The sequence below is a fragment of the Ranitomeya variabilis genome, chromosome 4 (genome assembly GCF_051348905.1).
Source record: "Ranitomeya variabilis isolate aRanVar5 chromosome 4, aRanVar5.hap1, whole genome shotgun sequence".
Taxonomy (NCBI): Eukaryota; Metazoa; Chordata; class Amphibia; order Anura; family Dendrobatidae; genus Ranitomeya; species Ranitomeya variabilis.
In genome coordinates, this window is record NC_135235.1 from 23,569,072 (window position 1) to 23,590,048 (window position 20,977).

At 43.4% G+C, this 20,977-nt stretch overlaps 1 protein-coding gene across 2 annotated transcripts; it reads left to right on the top strand.

Moving 5' to 3' along the window:
* Positions 1 to 1,805: 1,805 nt before the first annotated feature.
* LOC143769501 (trypsin-like) lies at positions 1,806 to 7,583 on the top strand. 2 transcript variants are annotated; one of them, XM_077258128.1, is made up of 5 exons: positions 1,806 to 1,848; positions 3,522 to 3,681; positions 4,488 to 4,741; positions 6,949 to 7,085; positions 7,416 to 7,583. In XM_077258128.1, exons 1-5 carry the CDS (start codon positions 1,815 to 1,817, stop codon positions 7,563 to 7,565), a joined length of 735 nt encoding a protein of 244 aa, XP_077114243.1. In that variant the 5' UTR covers positions 1,806 to 1,814; the 3' UTR covers positions 7,566 to 7,583. The 2 variants fall into 2 exon arrangements, with proteins under 2 accessions (XP_077114243.1, XP_077114242.1); XM_077258127.1 differs by lacking the exon at positions 1,806 to 1,848 and having other exon boundaries at positions 3,367 to 3,681.
* The last annotated feature ends 13,394 nt before the right edge of the window (positions 7,584 to 20,977 follow it).

The following is a 20,977-nucleotide window of genomic DNA, read 5'->3' on the forward strand; positions in this document are numbered from 1 at the left end:
GATTGAACCCTGTGGCTCCAGGCAGCGTTCAATCCACTGCTATTCCAGATGTAAAACGGCACGTGGACACATACCCTTAATGCAGGGACAATTCCAGGAGCTCTCAACTGAGCAGATTAACTCCTGTACTGCTGAAAGAAACTTGCACCATTTAACATGAAGGTGAAATGTTTCTAATCAGTGCAGACAGTCTACCAAGTGTAGTGACACCTGTCCTTTTATTCCCCTTATTGATGTAATATGGCCAGACAATCACAGTTATGCCATCAAGATGGCAATGGCATTACAGTGACTGGCAGGCTATCTCTGCAAACTTATTGGCTGGGTAGCAGGTGCCAAACATGCATGGCGGGGATTCGAGTTTCAAATTCGATCACCGGCTAATGCCAAGCACCAAGATACTCGAGTGATATCCGATTGTCACCGAGCACATTTGCTCATCCCTACTTTCAACCTGTCACCATGCACACCAATCCCAGGCTCTTCCTCAGCATACTCACCATTGGTACATGCCTCCAATATGTCTGACAGCCAGAGAGACTGTCCACAATTTCCTAGCAAAAATACATGTACAGTATGTGTGACATGCATTTGCCTATATATATATATCACCGGAGGAAAGGTCAATCAATTACCTTGTCAGTCCTCTAGACAATTGTTCATGCTGTTTACTGCTATGTTGGAGAGGATATAGTTTAGTTGGGTCTATAAGGCACTTGTGGATGACCATCATGTGAAGAATCTGGCACTGTCACAAATTTCATTCCTGTGTTCTTATAGTAGAGCAAATTAACAGAATTGACCAAGACAAATGAGAACAGAGCCTTTGTTTTACACCACTTACCTAACCATTGTTTGATACCCGTATACTTGGCAGCATGAGATTCCCTAATGGCAGCGCCTCTTTGAGTGGATAATGATCAGTCAGAAATGAACATGACAAAGAGATCAACATGATGGCTTGTTTGCAAGTTCCAAGATCTCGATCTGCTCATTGGTGGGATGATATGAACAAACAAGGCTGATCAATGGAGGTTGCACCCCACAACCTACAGGATCTACTGCTAATGTCTTGGAGCACATACCACAGGACTCCTTCAGGGGGCTTATGTAGTCCAGGCCTTGATGATTCAGAGATGTTTTGGTGGCACAAGATCACTGTATCAGTCAGATGATTTTGCTTTTATAGAAAAAAGAGAGAAAAACCTTTACTAAATCCTAATGAAAAGATAATACATAAAAACTGTTCCTAACAAATGATTGTCTCCAAATCAGGGTTATATTCTGCTAGACATTTGGGGTCCTTTATTTCTTCAGTACTTTACAAGAACCTATAGGTACTTTAGTGGGCCACCCAGACCCTGGATGCCATCTAGATGCTGCACTTCCCGTTTATATTATATACTACCATATGTTCTAAAGATTCTTGATGGTATCTCATGGTCATCTACATCTACTTCAGCAGAACTATGGGGGTCTGGATATTATGTCCATCATATGACCATGTGTGGAAGCTCTGGATGAGAACATATTCCCAACCAGCTCTACATTTAGTGAGGATTGCAGTTGAAAGTCCTCACGTCCATATAGCTGATTTCGAGTAGACCATATTCTCTATTAATGTCGCAAACTTGTCCTTGATCCTGTTGACATATTGGAGATAACAAATGAGAAGCCATTATTAATTTTCCTTTGGGAATTTGGCCTGAATAGCCATGTGAACAGACATGTGTTCTGGCGATACAGATAACCTTCAGTCTAATAAATGGTTTATAATGTTGAGATCAGACCAAGAAAGACTTTACGATATCACCATGAAACTTCTCCTTCTCGTCCTGGGACTTGCTGGTACGTACAAGATTACTTTTTGACGACTTTTTACTTTTCATTTCATAATGGAATGTGATTGCTTTCTCCATTATTAAATAGTAAAAAAAAAAATATGGAGACATTGGTGGAAGCGGAAGACTGAAGGACACATTTCTTTCCACATTTTTGTGGTGTTTGTTTGTAATGTTCCTTTGCATTTTCTGGGCATTGTGCCCTCATCCATACAACTAATAATGTCCTTGCATGTTCCTTGCCCATCAGTTTTCATCAATTCTCGTTGTGTCTTATTTTTTTAATACGTGGCTAATTGTTAGTAAAGAAGAGGTTTTTTGTAATTATGGTAATACAGTTTTGTGGGTTTTGGAACACATTTTGTCAGTATTGCTTAAAGATGTGTTCATAGGCTTAGAACTGTATTTTCATATGAGTTATTTCTTTCTAAAATGAGTGCTAGTACAAGATAGGTGACTTTTGATAAATCAGTGGGGGTCTAACTGATGGTGACCCTTCATTTACTGGGGTCTTGTGTCTTTTGTTAGAATGGATTGGAGGTCATGTGTATTAGCTGGCAACCCATTTACAGTCTGTGGGACTAAATTATACAGCTGAGTGCTATAGTCATTCCCATAGATTCGGAAACTTTGAATAGGGAGGCAGTGCCCATTGTTGACCACCGGTCTACTAAAATGGAGGAATATCAGATATGGTGATCAGTGAGGTTCCAAGAGGTAGGTACTACATGTCCCGTAAACACCAGAATACTCCTTTAGTATGGCACCGTGATATCCTCACTATGCTCCACTCTATCGGCCTCAAGGATAATGCTATCTTCTGGTTCTCCTCCAACTTCTCTGACAGCTCCTTCACTGCATCTTTTGCTGGTTTCTCTTCCCCTTACTTTCAGGACTCCTCAGAACTCAGTCCTAGGCCCCCTCCTCTTCTCCTTATATGCTACTTTTTGAGAAACCATCAGTAGCTTTGGTTTCCGTTACCATCTCTATGGAGATGACACCCTATTATACACATTGTCTCCTGACATCACACTTGCATTACTACAGAATCCCAGGGATTGTCTGTCCACTGTCTCTGATATAATGTCCTCCCTCTATCTAAAACTGAACCTGTCATAAACTGACCTCTCGTGTTTCCTCCCTTTACTAACATACCTACAGTATGCTCAATATTACTATTTCCGTATGTGGTTCTACCATTACTCCTCAGCAACATGCCTGCTTTCTTGGGGTCAAATTTGCTTCAGATCTTTCCTTCACTCCGTACATCTGATCACTCGCTCATGTAATCTACACCTCAAAAATATCTCTAGAATTCGACCTTTTCTTACCTTTGACTCTGCAAACCTCTTAGTGTAGCCTTTAACCATTCTCATCTGGACTATTGCAACTCTATATTGATGGGTCTCTCTCTTACTAAACTCTCTCCTCTCCATTCCGTCCTGGATGCAGCAGCCAGGATCATATTCCTTTCCAACCGATACACTGATGCCTCCACCCTGTGCCAGCCGTTGCACTGGTTGCCATACACTACAGACTACACTTTGCTTAAGAACACATTAACAGCTCAAAATGTTTTTGTTTTTTTTGTTAAGTTTCATATTTCTCCAGCATTGTGATATTGTCTGTATATTTTTATGTTTTTAGTTTTTCATGCTCATATTTATTGCATTTCATCAGCTGCTGCGCCCATTGAGGATGATGATAAGATTGTCGGAGGTTACAATTGTCCAGAAGGTTCTGCGCCTTACCAGGTGTCTCTGAATGTCGGATATCATTTCTGTGGAGGGTCCCTGGTTAGTACTTTGTGGGTGGTCTCTGCTGCTCACTGCTATCAAAAGTAAGGAACTCCAAGTATACATATTTGTATGTGCTTTAGCGAAATGACTAGCAGACTGGCATTGGGCTCATCATTTCTATTTTATGATTTGGATTTCATTTTGACTGCTGTTCGAGATACAATTGTGGGAGATAGAGATAAAATCATCATTGGTTGAGATTTGAGAACAAATTTAAGGAATAGGCAAACAGTAGCTGATTGAAGACTGACCAGTGGGGTGGCATTTAGTGAAGGAGATGTTGCTTTTGGAATAATGCTTATTATTGTATATATTTCAACAACTACTAATTACTACTGTTGTTTCGATCTTCAGCAATAGTGTTATATTGCCAATAATGCATAGTTAAAAAAGGAAGTTCCTGCTCACTGTGTGTGGAGCTGGAGAACATTTTACTTTCACTTTGTTAAGATACTAAGCTATAAGAAATACCAGTTGTAAGCTGTGTTACCTTTGTTCCTGAATAAATATATATCACTGTTGAACGGCTGAACAGTACAGAGATGAATCTGCTGCCAACAGATGTGGATGAGTTGAAGGTCAAATTGACCATTCTTTCTGGGAATAAGGCTGCCCAGGTGATTAGTTGACCACCATGTGTCATGCCTTTTGTAACCTTGGTGATCCATAGTGAAGATCTATATGACTACGAGAAGGTCCAGTTTGTTCATTGGTAAACCCCAATGATAGTGGTGTAGTAGTATACACAGCATGTCATAGCTACATGGATAATCATTGAGACATGGATAAGGTCATCAGGGATTTTAGATTCTTCACTTATGCGATAAGTTCCATTTTTATGTTTTAGGCACATGCAAGTTCGTCTTGGAGAACATAACATTAAAGAATTAGAAGGGGCCGAGCAATTCATCGCATCTTCTAAAGTCATTCCACATCCACAGTATGACCCATCTGTTCTCGACAATGATATCATGTTAATCCGGCTGCAAAAGCCGGCAAGGCTAAACACCGGAGTAAAGACCGTCAGTCTACCGACTCATTGTGACCCGCCCGGGACCAGGTGTCTCATCTCAGGGTGGGGGAACACTCTGAGCAATGGAGGTGAGAAAAGCAAGAACACTAGCCGTACCTCAGAAGGATGAATGGTCCTGGAGTATTTGCTCAGTCGCTGTTTCGCACAGTGTGACCGCGCCATATTGTGTCATCTATTGTTTGAGAATATCACAAGTTATTTTTATGTTCTGGATTTCTGACAAGTTGGAGAATTTCCATTTTAATATAATATTATAGACGCATCCTATTCTGAAAAATCTCATACAAGCCATAACCATCAGGCAGGGGCAATATGGTGACACGTAATTGTCATCTGTTCACACTTGGCTTTCTGTATATATTTATATTACTATCCATAGTGATGGACACTGGGACAGGAAGACAAAATAGTTGCTAGTCGACCTGAAAACGTAGCTGTCAGTGCGCATTATACTGGCCAAGCAAGACAACAAAGAGTCACATACAGGATTCGCTGTGATAATTTGTTTAGTTGCACATTGAGTTCACACCAAATGAAACTTCTCTGAAAAATTACCTTGTGTCATGATCTGCATTCAGGGAGCTTCATCTTCCCAAGAGACATAATGCAGTCACCGGCTGTAAAAATATAACGTCACACATGGAATGAATACCTGCTAAGCTGGAATGCATCTGTTAAGATTCATACTATTTAGCAATTAGCAGAATAGTGAGTGCAGCTCTGGAGTATAATACAGGATGTAACTCAGGGTCAGTAATGTAATGTATGTACACAGCGACTGCACCAGCAGAATAGTGAGTGCAGCTCTGGGGTATAATACAGGATGTAACTCAGGATCAGTAATGTATGTACACAGTGACTGCACCAGCAGAATAGTGAGTGCAGCTCTGGGGTATAATACAGGATGTAACTCAGGATCAGTAATGTAATGTATGTACACAGTGACTGCACCAGCAGAATAGTGAGTGCAGCTCTGGGGTATAATACAGGATGTAACTCAGGATCAGTAATGTAATGTATGTACACAGTGACTGCACCAGCAGAATAGTGAGTGCAGCTCTGGAGTATAATACAGGATGTAACTCAGGATCAGTAATGTAATGTATGTACACAGTGACTGCACCAGCAGAATAGTGAGTGCAGCTCTCGAGTATAATACAGGATGTAACTCAGGATCAGTAATGTAATGTATGTACACAGTGACTGCACCAGCAGAATAGTGAGTGCAGCTCTGGAGTATAATACAGGATGTAACTCAGGATCAGTAATGTAATGTATGTACACAGTGACTGCACCAGCAGAATAGTGAGTGCAGCTCTGGAGTATAATACAGGATGTAACTCAGGATCAGTAATGTAATGTATGTACACAGTGACTGTACCAGCAGAATAGTGAGTGCAGCTCTGGGGTATAATACAGGAGGTAACTCAGGATCAGTAATGTAATGTATGTACACAGTGACTGCACCAGCAGAATAGTGAGTGCAGCTCTAGGGTATAATACAGGATGTAACTCAGGATCAGTAATGTAATGTATGTACACAGTGACTGCACCAGCAGAATAGTGAGTGCAGCTCTCCAGTATAATACAGGATGTAACTCAGGATCAGTAATGTAATGTATGTACACAGTGACTGCACCAGCAGAATAGTGAGTGCAGCTCTGGAGTATAATACAGGATGTAACTCAGGATCAGTAATGTAATGTATGTACACAGTGACTGCACCAGCAGAATAGTGAGTGCAGCTCTGGGGTATAATACAGGATGTAACTCAGGATCAGTAATGTAATGTATGTACACAGTGACTGCACCAGCAGAATAGTGAGTGCAGCTCTGGAGTATAATACAGGATGTAACTCAGGATCAGTAATGTAATGTATGTACACAGTGACTGCACCAGCAGAATAGTGAGTGCAGCTCTGGGGTATAATACAGGATGTAACTCAGGATCAGTAATGTAATGTATGTACACAGTGACTGCACCAGCAGAATAGTGAGTGCAGCTCTGGAGTATAATACAGGATGTAACTCAGGATCAGTAATGTAATGTATGTACACAGTGACTGCACCAGCAGAATAGTGAGTGCAGCTCTGGGGTATAATACAGGATGTAACTCAGGATCAGTAATGTAATGTATGTACACAGTGACTCCACCAGCAGAATAGTGAGTGCAGCTCTGGAGTATAACACAGGATTACTACAGAATAATGTGATATTACTGTTAATACTAAGAGGGAAATGTGTCAACCTTTCTTTCCCTTATTTTTTTCATAGTCAATTATCCGGATGTCCTTCAATGCCTGTCTGCTCCAATTTTGGCTGATCAGCTGTGCCATGACGCTTATCCGGGGGAAATCACAAGGAACATGGTCTGCTTGGGATATATAGAAGGTGGAAAAGACTCTTGTCAGGTATAAGTTGAACTAGAGTAATTACATGGAACCTAACATACTTTGAACTCTCAACATCTGAGCACCTTTAGAAGAAATGTTTCTGCAGAAATTGATTTCTAGAAATATTATACATCCTTTGGTCACTTCTGTCTATACCTCTGTGATAGTTACTGGCAGATGTTCAGGCTTCACCATACAATTACTATGGCAGGAATTTGTACCCCACGACACAATCTGTACACTACATATGGTCACCAGCTCGGTAGCACCACTGTCATCCCTCCATAACAGAGACGACCACTCTTTACATGACTATTGACTGCTTTCCAATGTCTCCCGTTTTTCTAGGGTGACTCTGGGGGTCCTGTGGTTTGCAATGGAAAGCTGCAAGGAGTGGTGTCCTGGGGATATGGCTGTGCCCAGCCCGGATATCCCGGTGTATATACCAAGGTGTGTAACTACGTGTCCTGGATTGAAGGAATCATGGCCAGATTTTAGAAACTCCCGAAGACAAAATAAAAGCAATTAAAAAAATATTGGTAATCATGGCTTTTTCTTTGTAGATGTGTAAAAAATAGAGGAATAAGCAATAGAATAATGAAAGAATGGGGAGATTATATTACCTGAGCCACGGCGCTAAGGATGCCAGGAAGACGCCCTGCCATAATAAGATGTGCTGTAGGGGCGCGATATCGCTGTAAGCAGTATAAGAAGCCATGAGACTGGTGTGGCATCATTATCGGGGCTTTCTGGTATTAAGGATGCGATGGGAGACTGCACACAGACCCGAACAATGGATTGCACTGTCCAGTGCTTGGTGTGAGAAGCGACAATGTGTCCAGGGCGTGATTGGTGAGTGTGCAGCGTGTGTCCAGGGTGTAATTGGTTAATGTGTAGAGTGTGTCCAGGGTGTGATTGGTGAGTGTGCAGCGTGTGTCCAGGGTGTCATTGGTTAATGTGCAGAGTGTTTCCAGGATGTGATTGGTGAGTGAGCGGCGTGTATCCAGGGTGTGATTTTTTAATGTGCAGAGTGTGTCCAGGGTGTGATTGGTGGGTGTGCAGCGTGTGTCCAGAGTGTGATTGGTGAGTGTGCTGCGTGTGTCCAGGGTGTGATTGGTGAGTGTGCTGCGTGTGTCCAGGGTGTGATTGGTGAGTGTGCTGCGTGTGTCCAGGGTGTGATTGGTGAGTGTGCTGCGTGCGTCCAGGGTGTGATTGGTGAGTGTGCGGCATGTGTCCAGGGTGTGATTGGTGAGTGTGCTGCGTGTGTCCAGGGTGTGATTGGTGAGTGTGCTGCGTGTGTCCAGGGTGTGATTGGTGAGTGTGCTGCGTGCGTCCAGGGTGTGATTGGTGAGTGTGCGGCATGTGTCCAGGGTGTGATTGGTGAGTGTGTGGTGTGTGTCCAGGGTTTGATTGGTGAGTGTGCGGCGTGTGTCCAGGGTGTGATTGGTGAGTGTGCGGCGTGTGTCCAGGGTGTGATTGGTGAGTGTGTGGCGTGTGTCCAGGGTGTGATTGGTGAGTGTGCGGCGTGTGTCCTTGTGTTAGCGGGAGAGGAAGTACTTTTCCTATTAATGATGTTTCCAGCATGTGATGCGTATGAGAGCGGTGAGAGTGTGTCATTTCCCCAGCAGAAATGGTGTGTAGTAAGTGTCACATAATCAGCGGTATGTGTCCAGCATATAAGTGGAGCATGAGACATACAGTGGGTGCGGAAAGTATTCAGACCCCTTTACATTTTTCACTCTTTGTTTCATTGCAGCCATTTAATAAATTCAAAAAAGTTCATTTTTTTCACATTAATGTTCACTCTGCACCACATCTTGACTGAAAAAAAAATAACAAAAATGTAGAGGATCTGCAAGGAAGAATGGCTGAGGATCCCAAATCCAGGGGTGAAAAACTTGTTACATCATTCCCAAGAAGACTCATGGCTGTACTAGCTCAAAAGGGGCTTCTCCTCAATACTGAGCAAAGGGGCTGAAGACTTATGACCTTGGGATATTTCAGTTTTTCTTTTTTATTAAATTTGGAAAAATTTCTACATTTCAGTTTTTTTTTCAGTCAAGAAGGGGTGCAGAGTGTACATTAATGAGGTCAAAATGAACTTTTTTGAATTTACCAAATGGCTGCAATGAAACAAAGAGTGAGAAATGTAAAGGGGTCTGAATACTTTCCGGACCCACTGTATAAGTGAAGAATGAGCAGTGGATGTCCAGCATATAATTGGAGGGTGAGTGACATTAATATTTAAGTAGCACATCTATGTCATGTGCCCTGCATGTGATTGACAGGCATGTGGTATGCGCCGTCATATATAGTCGTGACTGATACATGTGTCCAACATCTATGTGGTGAGCATGATATGCAATCTGCATATCATTAGCAGATCTGGTGGATCCAGTGTGATCTGCCCGGAGTCCTGATCTGATGGATCCAGTGTGATCTGCCCGGAGTCCTGATCTGATGGATCCAGTGTGATCTGCCCGGAGTCCTGATCTGATGGATCTAGTGTGATCTGCCCACAGTCCTGATCTGATGGATCCAGTGTGATCTGCCCGGAGTCCTGATCTGATGGATCCAGTGTGATCTGCCCAGAGTCCTGATCTGATGGATCCAGTGTGATCTGCCCAGAGTCCTGATGTGATGGTTCCAGTGTGATCTGCCCTGAGTCCTGATCTGATGGATCCAGTGTGATCTGCCCGGAGTCCTGATCTGATGGATCCAGTGTGATCTGCCCGGAGTCCTGATCTGATGGATCCAGTGTGATCTGCCCTGAGTCCTGATCTGATGGATCCAGTGTGATCTGCCCGGAGTCCTGATCTGATGGATCCAGTGTGATCTGCCCGGAGTCCTGATCTGATGGATCCAGTGTGATCTGCCCTGAGTCCTGATCTGATCACCGCTTTGTGGTCTTCAGGCGTCAGAGGGCCCTTTATGGTAAGCAATAAGAAGATATTGAGCCCCCTCTAGTGGTGAGTATTTTTATGACACCGGTACGGTTAGAATGACACCTGGTCCTGACCGTCACCGCTGCTTCCTGTCACATTTTTCCACTTCCCTGGTACTTGATATTTCTTCCTGTGTCTGTTTAGTTCAGGAAGCTGCTGGGTCGGTTTTGAGGCTGTGAAGATAAATGTGTGGGAAAGTTGCACTAAATGCAGAGGCACCGTCCGTGGTCAGAGCCACCGTAATCCCCGGCGGTTCTCAGACGCTGACTTCCTACAGGATATCGCCGGCTTCCTGCTGATGTAGCGTAAAAAAGGAAAAAGTTACTGCTAAAGTGCGCACACGTCCACATAGTGCAAAATCCTCCTCATTTAGATTTTTATACTGGATTTCTGATTCAGAGCTCCAAATCCCCGACATAGAAATCAGGATGACCTGTCACCAGATGTTTTATGTTGAAATGGACCCACAATGTAATAGTTGCCGTGGAGCAAAATAAGCATTTTTTTTAACGTTTTTTAAAAAAAATTTGTTTTGCCTTTCCGTTGCAGAGATATTAATCAATTATGTGGCATCTACTGAGTTAACTTTAATTAAAGGGGTTGTCCTGGTTCTATGTGACTGCAGACAGGTGAGTTCTCACTGTGCGGAAAGTGCACACTGTCAGGATACTCACTGTTGGCGAGACCACTTGGTCATGTGACTACAAGTATGCGATAAGCATACTCCCGGGCACATTCCTACTAGACGTGCGCAGCCTCACTCAGTACAATGACATCATATGAGGCTGCGGACGTCTAGTCAGAATGTGGTGCACCAGAGAATCCAAACAGCATGAGCTGCGCACAATGTGAAGATTCACAAGTCTGAAGTCACATAGACCTGGGCAGACACAATCAGTTGAAGTGAGTTTTATTAGATTTAGGTTTCAGGGGGCGTTGTCTACTTCTACCTCCTGTATGGCCCTAACCAATCATAAGGAGGCAGCATAGAAGTGCAGAAGGATCTGTGATGATGTCATCAGGGTCACATGACCACAGGCCCTGCCAGCAGTAATGTGCAGCCAAAACATGAGGTCATGTGGCCCTGATGACATCATCACAGGTACTTCCGCACTTCTATGTTGCTGCCTTCTTGTGATTGGTCAGCATCATACAGGAAGCAGAAGTACACGCCCCCAGTGAAGACTATGTACTAGCTAACACCTACTTGGACTTAACTCAAAATTAACTCATAAGGTGCCAAATATTTGATTGCTAATATCTCTGCTACAAAAGGTGGAAATTAAAAAAAAAGCAAAAAAACCTTTTTATTCAGCTCTGCAGCTCTTATTACATGGTGTGTTCATTTCATAAGTTAAACGATAACGATGTAATTGCCTGCAGCCACCACTAGGGGGAGCTCAGGAGTGTCCTGCAGACAGATTTTGTTATTAACTGTATGACTGTATTGGAGTTGTGCACATTCATGTCCGTAGATTCCAGGTCTGTGGGTAAAATCTCCCTATTCATTGATAGTAAACAAAAAATGTGTAAAAACTGAAATATAATGTACATGATAAAGTAGCAGAACAAGTCATCGTACAAATGATCGAAGTCTTCATACCATTTCAAAACTTTGTGAAATGTCATAGTGACCGGTTTTCACTAGTAACTTCCCATTTACATGAAGGGGCAGAAATGATAAACTGAGTCCTGTGCTCTTTTGGCTCAGTACACTCACTAGGATCTTGTCACTGTGCAATATTTTTTTTAATACACAGTGACAGTGCACTCCCTCACTGTCTCTGATGAGAAGTAATAAGCTGGTAAGAGAGCGCACTGTCAGTGCACATTGTAGGGAAAGAACCCAGTGAGCAGGAAATGCAGGGACCATCCCCACCCCCAAAACCGATGTCACTTTCAGTTGCGAGGGGCCAGTTTTTGCTTCTCCTGCTTGATGGGTTTTCTCCTTACAATATGCACTGACAGTGTTCTCTCTTATCGGCTCATCACTTCTCATATGAGTTGGCAATAGAGCGCACTGTCACTTTGCAGTAAAAAGAATATTGTACAGTGACAAGATCCTAGTGAGCATACAACAGAATTGATAACCGACACATGCTCAACAACAGGGACTAGCTCGGTACCGGTTATGGACGTCACTGATGGTGCCATGTTTCAGAGTAGAAGCAGAGGCTGCAGCAGAGATGACAGTCTCTGCCCCCTGATGACGTATCATTTAGGTATCCCAGCAAGCAATGAAGTTGCTAACGTTCTTACAAAAATAATAATAAAACAGTTAAAGAGAGTAGTGAGGGAGCAATGGGAAATGTTTAATCAAAATATATTAGAAAAGAGATTAGACTATTGCATTAAATAGAGATTTTGGATTAAATCAGTGTTAGTTTCAGACCACCCCTTTAAACTATCCAAAATGCTCAACGTTGCTCCCAGTGGTAAATGACATTATTGCTGATGTCACACCCCACCTGATGACATCACAATGTCACAATGTCAAGGCAAGTTGTTACACTGTCATAAAAGAGCAGCATGAATTGTGGAGGATCATCAATGGCGGAGTTAGGGAAAAATGTCAAAGATCAATTATGTATAAATGTCATGTATATTTGATGCTGTTTCCATGTTTTCCATACACAGCAACCAGAATTAAATTTGTTCCCGGAATAAAACTTAACATGTTATAACAGCCATAAAAATTTTGAGCACTGTCCAAAAAATATTCAAAAGCAACGGGAGTTGAAATTTACCAAATTTTGAAATTTGTTGGGTATCAAATGTACAGAATTTAGCAACAATACATATTTTACCAGAACTTAAAAAATGAGCCGTTTCTCTGTATTCTCTGATTGGCTGATTATCAATATGACGCCATGGGGTGTTTTCCACCTGTGACCTGGTTTAAGGTTCTATAAAACAAAGTGGGTCAGAAAACTTCATAGCAATGCGTGTAATCGCTACGATCGAGACTTCTCTAGGTGGTGGGCTTCTAAAATACGACAACAGATCCTAGGCAACGTTTGTCCTCAGATAACTTTTACATTTTTTTTCTTTTTTATTATTATTATTTTTTTATATATATATTTGTCAAATATGTTGTAAATGTTTGATTTGTATCAGTGAGGTCCTTTCTTCTTAGATCAGATACATAATTAGTAACTTTTTCCCTTTTCATCTTTCTACAAATGGAGATCAAAGATTTATTCATAGATAGAACATGGGAACTCGTAAAAGTCGTTACTTGTTAAACCACAATCATCAGCTCCTCCGATGACTCCCAAGGTGAGAGGAGCCATCATCTATGGTCTAGTTCTGCAGCTGGGAGCAGATTTTGTTCTTTTTGTATGAGGGTGTAACATTGTGGGGACAGGGGGCACTGTGATAAAAACTTATGAGAAGCCTTTACAAAAACCCTCAATGGAATTTATCATTGTGGAAAACTTGTACCATTCAGCCATGCAATAAAAAGATCCATCAGCCTCTTCAGACATCAGCCGCCCATACTACTAGGTCTTACATGGTGCAAAAAACACGAGTCCTACTCAATAAGATTTGCTTTTCAGTCAAGAAAGTCCCCTTATTTTCCATGATTATCCTACTTCTGGTAAGTGCTCATAGCTTTCCCATATGTTGGATCATATAGACTTGCATGACTGAGGGGCTGAAGAGGTTGTCCCAATTTAGCAAGTTATCACCTTTCCACAGGTGATAATTTACTTTTTACTGGTGTCGAACCATTGGGAGTGGGACACTCCATGATTCCGGGACACACCATTTATTATCTATGGGTTTTCTCCGCAGTCCCATTAACAATTAGCAGAATAGTAGCATCTATGTAGGGTTATCTCTCTATTTAAATAGGGATCCACAAAGCCTCAATCTTGGAATAGTGGGGGTCCCAGCAGTCAGACCGCCAGCGATAAACAAGTTATCAAGCTTCTTACGGATGGATGATTTATTGCTAAGCTTAAGAGGTAAATAATGGTCAGAATGGGCAAGGTGCTGAAATGTAAAGAAGAAACTCAAACGTAGAGGAGTAAAAAATATTCCCTATGAAGCTGGGTTTACATGACTACACGACAGCTCTAGAGTACTGATGGCCCAGTTTCGTCCAGCCTTGGGTGGACCAGAGCATACTTTGAAATCCTGATGAGCCAATACACCCCCGAGAGAAAGATACAAGAATGTAACGAAAAATAAGAAAATAAAACAGGTTAAGATCAAGGATTACATTTAGACTTGAGCAAATCTTCCAAAATTCGATTTGGCCAGATTCGCTCCATTCATGGGGAAAATTCAATTTGTATCAAATAAATTCAATGTAAACTGAATTGGACAGGAAGAAACTCGTACTCACCTCTATTTTGCCCTCCCCGTACCTGGCCACCTATCGGCTCTGCTCTCATCTTTTTTCTAGACATGGATCTCGCCCTATGTGACTACTACAGTACAGACCAAAAGTTTGGACACACCTTCTCATTTAAAGATTTTTCTGTATTTTCATGACTATGAAAACTGTACATTCACACTGAAGGCATCAAAACTATGAATTAACACATGTGGAATTATATACTTAACAAAAAAAGTGTGAAACAACTGAAATTATTTCTTATATTCCAGGTTCTTCAAAATAGCCACCTTTTGCTTTGATGACTGCTTTGCACACTCCTGGCATTCTTTTAATGAGCTTCAAGAGGTAGTCACCGGGAATGGTCTTCCAACAATCTTGAAGGAGTTCCCAGAGATGCTTAGCACTTGTTGGCCCTTTTGCCTTCACTCTGCGGTCTGTTGTGAATTCCGTTCTTGGGCTCCCTCTGGTTGTTGTAAATGCACTTTTGTGAATTCTGCCCTTGGGCTCCCTCTGGTGGTTTCTAGTGGAACTGCTGCTCCTTGGGTTTAGCATTAGCAGCTGTTTTCACTTATCTTCTCTCCTGGCTTTGCTATTTAACCTGGCTCTGGTCTTCAGTTCGTGCCAGCTGTCAATGTTTCTGGGTTGGATTCAGATCTCTCCTTGGATTTCTCTTATGGCCTGTCCATTTCAGCAAAAGATAAGTTCTTGTTAGTTCTTTTGTTGTCCATTTGCTGTGGACTTAATCGCTCAGCTCATGTTATGTCTCTTTTTGTCCAGCTTGTCAGTATGATTTATTCAGTCTAGCTGGAAGCTCTGGGGAAGCAGATTTGCCCTCCACACCGTGAGTCGGTGTGGAGATTATTTTTGTAAACTCTGCGTGGTCTTTTAGTTTTTAATACTGACCGCACAGTATCTTTTTCTATTCTGTCTATCTAGATTAGTAGTAGCCTCCTTTGCTAAAATCTGTTTTCATTTCTGTGTATGTCATTTCCCTCTCCACTCACAGTCAATATTTGTGGGGGGCTATCTTTCCTTTTGGGGTTTTTCTCTGAGGCAAGATAGCTTTCTGTTTCCATCTTTAGGGGTAGTTAGTTCTCAGGCTGTGACGGGGTGTCTAGGGAGTGACAGGAACATCCCACGGCTAATGTTAGTGTTAGGATTAGGAACTGCAGTCAGTACAGATACCACCTCCTCAGAGCTCGTCCCATGTTGCTCCTTAACCACCAGGTCATAACAGTACAGCTGGCCAGCAATGTGTTGAATGCATCTCAAAAGAGGGAAAAAAAAAGTTCTGAGTAATTTTTTTTTTCTTTGCAGTTTGTTTGGTCTTTTTTTCCCCGTAATCTCTGGGTGGTTCAGGATTCTGGTGCTGACATGGATGTTCAGGGTTTGTTCTCTCGTGTGGATCAACTCGCTGCAAGGGTACAGAGTATCCAAGATTATGTTGTTCAGACTCCGGTTTTAGAGCCTAGAATTCCTACTCCTGATTTGTTTTTTGGAGATAGATCCAAATTTTTGAATTTTAAAAATAACTGCAGATTGTTTTTTGCTTTGAGACCCCGTTCCTCTGGTGACCCCATTCAGCAGGTGAAGATTGTTATTTCTCTGCTGCGTGGAGACCCGCAGGACTGGGCATTCTCCCTTGAGTCAGGGAATCCTGCATTGCTCAATGTAGACGCATTTTTTCAAGCGCTCGGATTGCTGTATGACGAACCTAATTCAGTGGATCAGGCAGAAAAAACCTTGCTGGCTCTGTGTCAGGGTCAGCAAGCGGCAGAAGTATACTGCCAGAAATTTAGAAAGTGGTCTGTGCTCACAAAATGGAATGAGTATGCCCTTGCAGCAATTTTCAGAAAGGGTCTTTCTGAAGCCCTTAAAGATGTTATGGTGGGGTTCCCCACCCCTGCTGGTTTGAACGAATCAATGTCTTTGGCCATTCAGATTGATAGGCGCCTGCGCGAGCGCAAGGTGGTGCACCATATGGCGTTGTCCTCTGAGCAGAGTCCTGAGCCTATGCAATGTGATAGGATTTTGACTAGAGCAGAACAGCAGGAATTCAGACGTCAGAATAGGCTGTGTTTTTACTGTGGTGATTCTGCTCATGCTATTTCTGATTGCCCTAAGCGCACTAAGAGGGTCGCTAGGTCTGTTACCATTAGTACTGTACAGCCTAAATTTCTCTTGTCTGTTACCCTGATTTGCTCATTGTCGTCCTTTTCTGTTATGGCATTTGTGGATTTAGGCGCTGCCCTGAACTTAATGGACTTAGAGTTCGCCAGACGCTGTGGTTTTTCCTTGCAGCCTTTGCAGAGCCCTGTCCCCTTAAGGGGGATTGATGCTACCCCATTGGCCGAGAATAAACCTCAGTACTGGACACAGTTGACCATGTACTGTACATGGCTCCAGCACATCAGGAAGATTGTCATTTTTTGGTGTTGCATAATTTGCATGATGTTGTTGTGCTGGGTTTTCCATGGTTACAGGTACATAATCCAGTGCTGGATTGGAAATCTATGTCTGTGACTAGTTGGGGTTGTCAAGGGATACATAGTGATGTTCCTTTGATGTCAATTTCCTCTTCCCCCTCTTCTGAGGTTCCTGAGTTTTTGTCGGAGTTCCAGGATATATTTGAGGAACCCAAGTCCAGCTCCCTTCCTCCTCATAGGGACTGCGATTGTGCTATTAACTTGATTCCTGGCTGTAAGTTCCCTAAGGGCCGACTTTTCAATCTGTCTGTGCCAGAGCATGCCGCCATGCGGACTTATGTTAAGGAGTCTTTGGAGAAGGGGCATATTCGCGCGTCTTCATCACCGTTGGGAGCAGGATTCTTTTTTGTTGCCAAGAAGGATGGCTCCTTGAGACCCTGTATAGATTATCGCCTTCTCAATAAGATCACGGTCAAATTCCAATACCCTTTACCTTTGCTTTCTGATTTGTTTGCTCGGATTAAGGGGGCTCGTTGGTTTACTAAGATTGACCTTCGAGGGGCGTTTAATGTTGTGAATTAGACTTTTTGGCTCCCTCTTGTGGTTACTAGTGATATGACTCTGGGATTTTCTTCCCTCAGTTTGCACCCAGCTGGGTCGTTAGTTCAGAGGTGTTGCTATATAAACCTCCTGGATCCTTAGTCCAGTGCCTGGCATCGTTGTAATCAGACACTTTCTGTTTGCTCCTATCTGCTGGTCCTGGTTCGTGCAAAATTAAGCTAAGTCCTGCTTCTTTGTTTTCTGGGTTATTTGCTTGCTCTCATTTTTGTCCAGCTTGTACTAAATGTGATTCCTGACCTTGCTGGAAGCTCTAGGGGGCTGGTGTTCTCCCCCCGGGCCGTTAGACGGTTCGGGGGTTCTTGAATTTCCAGTGTGGATATTTTTGATAGGGTTTTTGCTGACCATATAAGTTATCTTTCTATATTCTGCTATTAGCTAGTGGGCCTCTCTTTGCTAAATACCTAGCTCATTCTTATGTTTGTCTTTTCCTCTTACCTCACCGTTATTATTTGTTGGGGGCTTGTATCCAACTTTTGGGGTCTTTTCTCTGGAGGCAAGAAAGGTCTTTCTTTTCCCTTCTAGGGTTAGTTAGTTCTCCGGCTGGCGCGAGACGTCTAGAATCAACGTAGGCACGTTCCCCGGCTGCTGTTATTTGTGGTGCTAGGATTAGATATATGGTCAGCCCAGTTACCACTGCCCTATGAGCTGTTTTTTTGTGTTTGCAGACTTGGTAATTATTTCTGAGACCCTCTGCCATTGGGGTCATAACAGTATGCCAGGCCAACATTGAATGTTTAGTGCATTGCAGAAGTGGGATAATAAGAAAGGAAATTCTGAGTTTTTTTTTTTTTTTTCTTTCCTCTCTTCCTCCCCTTTACCTTTGAGTGGCTTGTGCTTGCTGCAGACATGAATGTCCAGACCTTGATTACAAGTGTAGACCAGCTTGCAGCTCGTGTGCAGGGCATACAAGATTTTGTTACCAGTAGTCCTATGTCTGAACCTAAAATACCTATTCCGGAATTGTTTTCTGGAGACCGATTTAGGTTTAGGAATTTCAAGAATAATTGTAAATTGTTTCTTTCTCTGAGACCCCGTTCATCTGGAGATTCAGCTCAGCAAGTTAAAATTGTTATTTCTTTTTTACGGGGCGACCCTCAGGATTGGGCTTTCTCGCTAGCGCCAGGAGATCCAGCATTGGCAAATATTGATGCGTTTTTTCTGGCGCTCGGATTGCTTTACGAGGAACCCAATCTTGAAATTCAGGCAGAGAAAGCTTTGCTGGCTATTTCTCAGGGCCAGGATGAAGCTGAAGTGTATTGCCAAAAATTTCGGAAATGGTCCGTGCTTACTCAGTGGAATGAGTGTGCTCTGGCCGCAAATTTCAGAAATGGCCTTTCTGAAGCCATTAAGAATGTGATGGCGGGTTTCCCCATTCCTACAAGTCTGAATGATTCTATGGCGCTGGCTATTCAAATTGACCGGCGTTTGCGGGAGCGCAAAACCGCTAATTCTCTGGTGGTGTTGTCTGAACAAACACCTGATTTAATGCAATGTGATAGAATTCAGACTAGAAATGAGCGGAAAAATCATAGACGTCAGAATGGGTTGTGTTTTTACTGTGGTGATTCTACACATGTTATATCAGCATGCTCTAAACGCCTAACAAGGGTTGTTAGTCCTGTCGCCATTGGTAATTTGCAACCTAAATTTATTTTGTCTGTGACTTTAATTTGCTCATTGTCTTCTTACCCTGTTATGGCGTTTGTGGATTCAGGTGCTGCCCTGAGTCTTATGGATCTGTCATTTGCCAAGCGCTGTGGTTTTGTTCTTGAACCGTTGGTAAATCCTATTCCTCTTAGAGGTATTGATGCTACGCCATTGGCGGAAAATAAACCGCAGTTTTGGACGCAGGTAACCATGTGCATTACTCCTGAATAGTGTTGAGCATTCCGATGCTGCAAGTATCGGGTATCGGCCGATACTTGCTGTATCGGAATTCCGATACCGGGATTCCGATACTCTTGTGGTATCGGGTATCGGGTATCGCAACAACATTAATGTTAAAATGTGTAAAAGAGAGAATTAAAATAAAAAATATCGCTATACTCACCTCTCCGACGCAGCCGGGACTTCAGCGAGGGAACCGGCAGCGTTGTTTGTTTAAAATTCGCGCTATTACTTGGTTACGTGAATTCCCGGCTTGTGATTGGTCAGGTCGGCCACGTTGCCGGGACGCGGACCAATCACAGCAAGCCGTGACGAAATTACGTCACGGCTTGCTGTGATTGGTCCGCGTCCCGGCAATATGGCCGCCCTGACCAATCACAAGCCGTGACGTCACGGGAGGCTGGACACGCGCCCATTTTAAAATGAGCGCGTCCAGCCTCCCGGCTTGTGATTGGTTGACCGCGGCGCAACCAATCACAAGCCGTGACGTCACGGGAGGCTGGACACGCGCCCATTTTAAAATGAGCGCGTCCAGCCTCCCGGCTTGTGATTGGTTGACCGCGGCGCAACCAATCACAAGCCGTGACGTCACGGGAGGCTGGACACGCGCCCATTTTAAAATGAGCGCGTCCAGCCTCCCGGCTTGTGATTGGTTGACCGCGGCGCAACCAATCACAAGCCGTGACGTCACGGGAGGCTGGACACGCGCCCATTTTAAAATGAGCGCGTGTCCAGCCTCCCGTGACGTCACGGCTTGTGATTGGTCAGGGCGGCCATATTGCCGGGACGCGGACCAATCACAGCAAGCCGTGACGTAATTTCGTCACGGCTTGCTGTGATTGGTCCGCGTCCCGGCAACATGGCCGACCTGACCAATCACAAGCCGGGAATTCACGTAACCAAGTAATAGCGCGAATTTTAAACAAACAACGCTGCCGGTTCCCTCGCTGAAGTCCCGGCTGCGTCGGACAGGTGAGTATAGCGATATTTTTTATTTTAATTCTTTCTTTTACACATTTATATGGTTCCCAGGGCCTGAAGGAGAGTTTCCTCTCCTTCAGACCCTGGGAACCATCAGGGATACCGTCCGATACATGAGTCCCATTGACTTGTATTGGTATCGGGTATCGGTATCGGATTGGATCCGATATTTTGCCGGTATCGGCCGATACTTTCCGATACCGATACTTTCAAGTATCGGACGGTATCGCTCAACACTACTCCTGAACATTGGGAGGTGATTCGTTTTCTTGTTCTGCATAAAATGCATGATTTGGTCGTTTTGGGTCTGCCATGGTTACAGACCCACAATCCAGTCTTGGATTGGAAGGCAATGTCTGTGTCAAGTTGGGGCTGTCAGGGAGTTCATGCTGATTCCCCGCCAGTGTCTATTGCTTCCTCTACTCCTTCAGAAGTTCCTGAGTATTTGTCTGATTATCAGGATGTATTCAGCGAGTCCAGATCCAGTGCTCTGCCTCCTCATAGGGACTGTGATTGCACCATAGATTTGATTCCAGGTAGCAAATTTCCTAAGGGAAGATTATTTAATCTGTCTGTACCTGAGCATGCCGCAATGCGTTCGTATATCAAGGAGTCTCTGGAGAAGGGGCATATCCGTCCATCCTCTTCCCCTCTTGGTGCGGGATTCTTTTTTGTGGCCAAGAAGGACGGATCTTTGAGACC

What these genes read in the sequence shown, in the direction of transcription:
- LOC143769501 (XM_077258127.1), top strand. Translation starts at nt 3,479, where the DNA reads ATGTTTTTAGTTTTTCATGCTCATATTTATTGCATTTCATCAGCTGCT. An exon ending in GCTGCTCACTGCTATCAAAA is followed by an intron (nt 3,682 to 4,487) that starts GTAAGGAACTCC and finishes TTTATGTTTTAG; the next exon opens with GCACATGCAAGTTCGTCTTG. An exon ending in GAACACTCTGAGCAATGGAG is followed by an intron (nt 4,742 to 6,948) that starts GTGAGAAAAGCA and finishes TTTTTTTCATAG; the next exon opens with TCAATTATCCGGATGTCCTT.